The sequence below is a fragment of the Copadichromis virginalis genome, linkage group LG14, assembly GCF_057382275.1.
Source record: "Copadichromis virginalis isolate Kocher_CV1m ecotype Utaka linkage group LG14, C_Virginalis_male_GT1.1, whole genome shotgun sequence".
Classification (NCBI taxonomy): domain Eukaryota; kingdom Metazoa; phylum Chordata; class Actinopteri; order Cichliformes; family Cichlidae; genus Copadichromis; species Copadichromis virginalis.
Genome location: NC_140631.1, coordinates 18,838,312 through 18,847,242, shown reverse-complemented (window position 1 = coordinate 18,847,242; position 8,931 = coordinate 18,838,312). Strand labels below are relative to the sequence as shown.

Sequence of the window (8,931 nt, the reverse complement as noted above, 5' to 3'; positions counted from 1 at the left end):
TTAATGGGTTACAATTATAGCCCATAATTGTAAGAATAATATGTGGCTTTTAACAGATTATTCTTGTAACAAATGTGAATGTGCTGAGTGGCTGTGGCACTGTGCACAGGATAAAACCTCTTGATTTTAGTGTCATGTAGAACTAGATTCAGGCCAAAGATTGCATTTAAGTAACATTGGTGATTAGAAGCCAGTCTTTTGATCTTTTTGTTTTTGTTTTTTTAAAGTCTTTCTGATAAGGTTATTTTAAAGTTTGTTTTTTTTAAGTCATAGACCTATTTATATTGGTTTCCCTGGTTTTAAACAGAAAATTTAAGCTCTTCATTAAAACAAATGCAGTGTTTACCTGTACGGGCACTGACAGCCACTAGAGGTCCCTTTACTCAACGTTTACATTCATCAGTAACTTCCTTCTCAAATGCTAATGCTTGCCAGATTAAATAGGCTTGTTAAGGGACAATATGTTTTGTTCTTAATATCAGATTATGTTATCTGTCTTTTTCATCATTCATATTTTATTGATGAGACTTTCGATGGAGGAGTAGCAAATACGCAAAGATTAACTGGTGATTTCTACAGGGTTTTTGCTGGCTGCATGTACAAAAACTCAGAAAGCCTTTCAAGAAGACAGAGTAAAGATGAATTTATAATACCTTCATTTAGACTGCGTATTTATCAGATTTTTGCTGACATTGACTCTACTTCAGAATATTTATATATTTTTGCGTTCAACGTTTGATAATGTGTCACGCGCAAAAGCATCAGGTCTAAGAGCCGTGCTTAGAGAATGCTTTGTAGTAAATCAGAAGAGTCGACTCCCATTGAGCGAGAGCCGGCTCCTCACTTTATTTCCTTTCGCTGCTCAGCTCCCACACAGTGGCTCAGCTATGCTCCAATCCCTCCATTTTGTGGCCAATCACATGCGAGGATATAGGATAATATCATTATCTGAAAAACAGAGAGGGTGAGAGACGCGGCAGTCAAGTGGAGTGTGCGTCTGTCCTCTCAGTAAGTGAGTGAGACAGACAGCGGTGAGGAGGGCTGTGCGAGTGCATCACAAAAACACATAAATATGCCTGACACCCGTAAACGAAGCAGCATCTGGCTGCAGTTTAAAGACTTTTTTGTCTCGGTCTCGTCTCAACTTTGTCTTGGTCTCGATACCATCTGGTCTTGGTATTGTCTTGGTCTTGGTTTAGGCGGTCTTGACTACAAGTCTAATGATCTCATCCACTTGTATATCTGGTGTGATCAGAGGTGGCAAAAGTACAGCTATTCGGTACAAGTCGTTCAGTTATTAGTGTTAAGAAATACTCCAGTAAAAGTTGAAGTATTAAACAGATTAAACTTCTTTACTCTTTGAGTACATTTCAGAGCCTCTTAAAAAGTACAGCATCTGAAATGCACTTAAAGAAAGTAAATGGGTCTAGTTTATGTTGCCTACATTGTTGAGGATGACTTTGCATCTAAACAGGAAAATGAGCACAGTCAGGGGTTAAAGTTGCATTCAGCAGGTGGGGGAACCCTAAATTTGGTTGTAATGGCTCAGTGTGGGGAAACACGACTGAAAATAAATTCTACTGAGAGCTCCTGCAGATTTTCTTAGTGTAGAGGCTGTGATCAGCTGATCTGCTGCTCTTTGTGGATGGACACAACTGAACTCAGCATGATGTCAGCAGATGTTTCATGAGTTGTCCTGGCTGATTTCCATCCTCTGCTCTAACAATGCACTGTTCATACTGTCTTTTTTTCTAGATGGTATAAAGTTTGTATGTTGGTGGAATTCAGTCAATGAATCTCAGTATTATCAGCTAAAAGTCATCTTTAGTCTGACCATGAGCACCACAGCCACCCTGTAGCAGCCACAAACTGTTCTTTTCTCTGCACTAACCTGCAAAGTTTTTCAAGCAACCTTTAAATAGCAGTTAGTCTGCCTCAGTTTGATTTGCAGCATGTTTCGTGATACGAAAAACATAATGCCACATCCAGTATCTGATTTAAAAACATAAGGACTTACATGCAAGCTTTAAATTTCCAGTTTATCAAATACCACCGAGAAGTCATTACCTTTAAATATAACCGCTCTTCTTCCTCTCCTGACCTCTTTCTTATCTTGCTCCATCTCTGAGTGAATTTAGCTCTTTCTATTTTCTTCCTGTGAAATACAGCAGCTGGAGCTTTAGCTAGCAACACACTGTGAGACAAACAGCACGCAAACAGTTTGTGTGTTTGCTGAGCTGATAGAAATGCTATCTGTTCCGATAGTAATAACTTAAAAGTAGGGCTGTCAGCGTTAAAGCGTTAATGCCCTGTTAAAGCATTAATGCTGACAGCCCTACTTAAAAGTGGAAATAAATAAATAAATTATAAAGATCAATCAATTGGACCAGTATGGCAAAGCTGTAATGTTCCACTTGGGAAAATAAATCTGTTGCACATTTTTATTGGCCTTCAGACAGGGCTTCTGATTGCTACAGTGCCGAACAACACAGGCCAAAGGAAAAAAAACTGTTGTGAGGAAGGCAAGGGAAGAGCAGGGAGGAAAGGATAACTGGAAAACCATACTATGTTGTGCCATGTTTTGATTTTCTTTAAAGGGTAGAAAACATGTTGGATCACACTACATTCAAATCTACCACAGAAATGTAAATAGCATGTTGTTCTTTACCACTGATATTAACTAAAATGACCAGTTTGCCTGCTGACCCTGTAAAGTTTACACCTGCACAGGTGCATTGTCAAGCCCTGCCTGCTGGCAGAACGCAAGTTCTGAGAAATTACCATTTCAGGTCCTCCATAAACCCATCATGGTGCCTCTTCAAAGTGATGTCTGCAGCTCTACAGAAAAATTCTGCCAGTCACCCGAACCATGACAGTACCCCCCCCCCCCGTCACCATGGGCTAGTATACCGTGGTGAAAGTTTGCGTGACTCAGTCCTGAGTGGAATGTCCTTGCCCGCCAGCCATACGTTTTGTCCCCCCGTGTAAACTGGAGCAATTGAACGGCGTTGATAGGCATACTGGTGTTGGCAGTTGACTGACCTGAGTAGTGCTTGCCTAGTCTGATCCCAAGCTCGTCGACAACGCTGTAGATGGTGTTGAATGGAAAGCTACTCAAGTTGCAGAGGATGTGAGTGAATTACGAGCGTATTCTGCCCAGTGCAGACAGGTGGACCATGCAAGGTCATGCAGCGGAGTATGGTTTCTAATTCTTGATTTAACCGTTCAGTCTGACCGTTTGTTTGGGGATGATAACCAGAACTAAGACAAGGTTTGGCTCTGAGAGCGGTGCAGAAAGCCTTCCAGGCTCATGAGGTGAACTGCAGGACGCGGTCGGAGACTATTTCTACAGGTAGTCCTCTGAAAATGAAAATGTCCTCTGAAAAACCAGAATTTGAGTAGTTTCAGTGGTAGTGGGAAGCTTATCTAAGGCGCCAAAGTGGGCGGCTTTGGAGGACCTGTCAATGATGGTGAGTATGTAGTAGTTTTTGTCAGCTGACAGGTGACGAGCATGATACGTGACCATGGCACAGGGAGCAGTTGTAAAAGCCTAGCTGGGTGTTAAGTGTTAGACTTGTTGCGTGCACATACTGGACAGACAGCCACATACTCTCAGACATCCTTTTCCAGGGTGTCCCAATAGAAATGTCTTTTAATTAGGGAACTAGTCCTACCTCTTCCTGGGTGGCATGCAAACTTCGCCTTATGAATCCAGGACCTTAGAGCGAGCTGCAGCTGGAATGAATTGTCAGGTCCTGTGCCTGGGTCAGGCTCCATCTCCAAAATCCAATTGATTTCCTCCTCCACCTCCCACATGACCGCCCCCACCTTGCAGTTGGCAGGAAGGATGGAAGGAGCCTCTTCCGGTTCCGTGCTGTAGGCAAACTGCAGAGAGAGCGCATCCGGTTTGATGTTACGGGAAACTGGTCGATATGAAATGGAAACATTGAAAGAGTTAAAGAATAAAGATGTGCCTGATGAGCATTTACCCTCTTGGCTGAGTGAAGATACATGAGATTCTTATGATCTATCCAAATTACAACGGGATGCTCAGCACCCTCCAGCAAGTGCCACCACTCCTCCAATGCAAGTTTCACAGACAGGAGCTCCAAGCAGGATTTGAACCTGGCCCTCCTGGTCTAAAGGTAGCTATTTAGCTCACTGAGCCAACCTCTTTCTCAGCCAGGAGCCAGGAGCTCCCTGTCCCCCACATCATAATTTTGTTTTTGTGGGACAAGGGCAGCGAGAGAAAAAGGCACATGGTTTGAGCTTGGAGGGTGTTTTGTAAAAGCACTACTCCAACCCCAACATCAGAAGCATCAACTTCTATGATAAATGGTTAATGGACATCTGGGTGAATCAGGACTGGAGCCTTGGAAAATAGTTTTTGAGTTATGCAAAAGCGACTCAACTACCTGGTTCCCCAGAAAACGGCTCTGGCTCAGGGGAAGCAGCGTCCCGGAAACAGGGCGTAACCGAAAACATGGCTGAGCCTTGGGGAATAGGAGTGGCTCTCTCTAGAAGAGGTGGCGGTATAGGTGCAGCTGCAGCAGCTTCCAATGTGGGAGCTCCACTGGGCTGGGATTCTTGGATGGCCGTAAGAATCTTAGCCTGGCTGTCACTGAGGGATTTTCACTGAGCTAAAAGGTACTGGATTGATTGCTTTTGGCTACCAAGTATCGCACCCTGCATCGTGACAGCCGTCCGGGTTGGATCTGCAGGGTCCATAGTCCATAGCCAGATCGTGTTGTCACAGCTATTTGCAAGCTTTGCAAGCTCCTTTGACTACGATGACCTGGATGACTGAGAACCTTCACAGTCACAGCTATTATTTCATACTATTTAATTATCAATAAATTTTTACAGAGAAATAGACAAAAGACAGTCTCCCTTCAGCGGAAGAATAAAATGATATGGTTTGAAAATGCCATAAATAAACCTAGGTGCAACTGGAGAGACTATTGTTGGCATTGCTGTGATTCTTATACCTGGTGCACTAATTTGTTGAGAAAACGTTTACTCTTATTCAAACTGTTTTTGCGCCTTCTCTCAGTTTAGCACTAGGTTTATGAACTTGCTAGCTACTAGATAAGAGCCAAGGCTAAACTTTTCCGGAAGGTTTAGCCGTTAGGGGGCGGGGCTTTTTTCAGTCCTTGTGAACTTTTGTAACATATGAACTGTATATTCTCTACCCCTGTATTTATTCTAATCGTTTGTGGCAGTTTTTGAACATCAGTGGCATCTGTTAATGCCAAATCTAGGCAAGGGGTTGGAGGTGTGGTGTGCTCAAAATATAGCTATTCCCCCCCCAAGTAATTCTAACATTTTTGGGGGTGCAGAAAAGGGAAAATAAGAATTTATCAGGGTTGGCTGAAGGAGAACCCAAATGCTGGACTTTTAGAATGGAGAAAACGAGTTTATTTACACAGAAAACAGTGCCAACAGTCCACAGTGTGTGCTTTCCCAATTCCCCGTGCCGTGATTCCTCTCCGTGATGCGTGGTTGTGCTTTGTCCTCCTCGATGCCTGTGTTCAACTGTGTACTGCTCCCTCCACACGTTTCCGTAATCACCCTGGAAACAAGAGATGCCACAATGAGTACTGCCCCATCCACTGGCCGACTAAACACGTTAACCATTCCAACAAGAAAGTATTGAAAACCCGAGCTCCGCACTAACTGTATTTCTAGTTTAATGATCCCGTGCCGACTGCTGCTCCACTGCTCTCTTAAGTAGAGCCCCTTGATTAGCAGATCAGCAACAGGTGAGTTATTATCACAGGTGTGGCTGGCTCCAAGGCAGGGACTCTCCAGACCTGGTGGGGCAGCAAAACTGACACAACAACACACAGGGGAACGAGGAACGAGGAGCAGATCACACCACAACCATAAATGATTAAGAAAGACAAATAAAACTCATAATATTCATTAAACTCAAAAAATAACACATGATCCCCAGGTCACAGACCCAGGCCCATGACAGAATTAATTGTTTTACTATGTGCACAAATTATAATCGTGCATTTTATCATTACTTCTATGAAATTATGGAAGCATTATGGAAGCTGGCAGCTTGGTGCTACTTGCTGTTAGAGAGGCTGGATGTTTGGATGGTTAGAGGTCAATCAACCCTGAATTAGACAAGTGGAAAAACATGGATGGCATCTTATTTTTATGTACTGGACATTTTAATAATAAGTTCCACTTTCTTTCCTAAGAGGGTCCTCTACACTTCAAATCTAATATATTCATATGTATTATTCCTTTCAACTTAATAATTTGCATTTTGTATAAGTCTTTCCAGTTCATTAAAGACTTGCTAATGTTTGTTTTAATCAGCTAGTTGTTATTAAATAGAGACAGGCAGTTCTGCATTTTGCAGCTGTTTCCTGCTTATTACACAGAAACTACCAGAGATATTTCCAGGTAATAGTCACACTTCTTAATAGGTTATTAATGTGTTATTAAATGGAAACAGGCAGTTTTACATTTTGCTGCTCGATTTTCTGCTTATTACAATTTAGCAGGACTTGAAATGTTTGTCAGTGGGTAAAAAAATAGTATTATGCACTCAGAAAACATGCTTGAAACATGTTTGAAACATGTTTGTCCTACAGCAGCCACAGTAGGCCACATGTAGTGTCCAATACACTTATATGATTCAGGTTATTAATCATAAGGTCCACCTGTTTTTTAACCCTGAGAAATGAAGCTTCAGACATGTAAAGTGTGTCTTCCTCTTGTGGTGTATGAAAATAACACTTACTGCACCTTTCTGTAATTACAGGTGTGAAGAAATCAAACTTCTGTGTATATATTTTATTTCTGTCAAACAATTTGAACAAAAACATGACAAAAAGGCAAACGATACATGATAAAAAACAAATACCTTAATAGAATCTAAAGTATTCCTTTTGTGAGAGAAAAAACTAGAAGTGCCAAGAATTTTGTTGCATAAGACATGTTTCACAGAAATGTTGCAGAATGAGTAACGGTTCCACATTTGAAACCTCTAACGATTCTTTAAAACATATTTACTTACCACCGAACTTAACCAGAAAAAAATCTTAGTAGCTCATGAAAAGTGAAGGCAGGGTATTTGTATCCACAGACCTTTTTTTGCTCATATAAATCAAGTCAAATCTAATGGCTCATATCCAAGCCAAGGCCAGCAGAATTTACTTATTCTTTTGTGAAACTTCAACTGTGATGGAAATTGTTATATTACACCAGTCCTGTCTGTGTATTAGAGTCAGTACACAATCATATTGTTGTCATCTCCTTGCCATTACTGGTGCTCTTGGTGTCCATATGGGTGATGCTGATCTTGGTAGTCGGGTCCTCGCTGATGAACTGGAGGATGTTACGCAGTGAGCGGTTCATGCTGTCTTTGAAGCTTTGACCCAGACACACATAGAGCAGAGGGTTGAGGCAGCTGTTGAAGTAAGCCAGGCAGAGCACTATAACGTGTGCCAAGTGAAGTTTGGGGCTCACAGGGGAAGCCCGAGGGGTGGTCAGTATGAGGAAATCCACAATGTGCAGAGGTATCCAGCACAAGAAGAAGCTCAGCACCACAGCGATGATGACCCTCAGGGTTTTCTTGGACCGGGTCCGACCTCGTGTCATTCTCCTCTGTGTCTTGTTGAAAACCACCAAGTGACAAACTAGAATAACCAGGAAAGGAATAATGAATCCAATCAGGAAGCGAAAAGCAGAGACAGGCCAGGCACTGTCTACAGTGTACTCCATCCTACACTCTCTCTTCTCGTCACCTGCCACAATCTGCTTGGCGTACATAAACTGTGGGATACTGCCTATCAGGGCCAGGACCCACACAGCAACACATCCATAAGCACCCTGTTTGGGTCGCCTGTGGTTCTGACACCAGATGGGTCTAATGACCAGCAACAAACGATCCACGCTGATCACAACCAGCTGCAGGATGCTGCAGTACATCACCAGGTAAAACAGGCCTCTGATGAGCATGCAGGCCAGCGGACCGAAGTGCCAGTGATCGTCATGGACCAGAGGGACCATAAGCAAGGGGATGGAGAGGCAGCACAGAAGATCAGCCAGAGCGAGGTTGAGGAACCAGAGGGAGGTGACAGAGCGGGACATGCAGAACCCCGTCACCCACACCACCACAGCATTTCCAGGCACACCCAGCAGGACCACAAGGCTGTACATGACCAGAGCCACTATCTGGATCGGCTGAATCTCAGGAGTCACAGACTCAATAATGTCAGGAAATGTGTAATTATCATCAGGAAATGTGTAATTATAGTCACCGTAATCCATGATTCCTTACAACTGTGAAGTATAGGGTATAGATTAGTGTCGTGCATAAAATTAACATTAGAATGAGAGAATGATTCATTCAACAATATCTGTGACAAATGTTTCATCGAAAAGATTTTCATGATTCACTAAAATAATACAGTTCAATCCAGAAAAGCTAATGTTTGTTTTTTAAATTCAAACTAATACTTTAGTATTAACTCACCAACTGTTCAGCCTCTGTTTGTGTTGCTCTGTCACCACTGAGAGGAAGTTGTAGAGCTGGTCTGCTTCTGTGCTTTATACTCTCACCCCACCCCATGCAAACACAGTTGCACAAGATTCCTGCTAAAAGTACAAGTCCTCTGCATGTGAGTGTACATTTGATGACTGCAATCAAAAAAATTGGTTAATGTAAAAATGCCGTTTTTATGTCAAAATTTAGCTGTAACTTCACAGGAAATAATTAAATCATAGTTCATACACTGAGAAAAAAACAAAAACAAATGGAAGCTGACCTCGACTACTTTGTCGTGCTTGCTTTATTCACCAGTTTACTGGTAGTGCTACAAATTATTTTTCCCTTATTTCAGTGCTCACTATAAAATAAAAGTCTATTGATATGTCAGGATCGGTAATTTTAAAAATAATTACTTC

At 42.2% G+C, this 8,931-nt stretch overlaps 1 protein-coding gene across 1 annotated transcript; it reads right to left on the bottom strand.

Moving 5' to 3' along the window:
* Nucleotides 1-6,807: 6,807 nt before the first annotated feature.
* LOC146693818 (C5a anaphylatoxin chemotactic receptor 1-like) lies at nt 6,808-8,557 on the bottom strand. Its single transcript, XM_085478815.1, has 2 exons — nt 8,501-8,557; nt 6,808-8,307 (listed from the first exon to the last, which is right to left on the bottom strand). Exon 2 carries the CDS (start codon nt 8,293-8,295, stop codon nt 7,261-7,263), a length of 1,035 nt encoding a protein of 344 aa, XP_085334941.1. The 5' UTR covers nt 8,296-8,307; nt 8,501-8,557; the 3' UTR covers nt 6,808-7,260.
* Between the last annotated feature and the right edge of the window lie 374 nt (nt 8,558-8,931).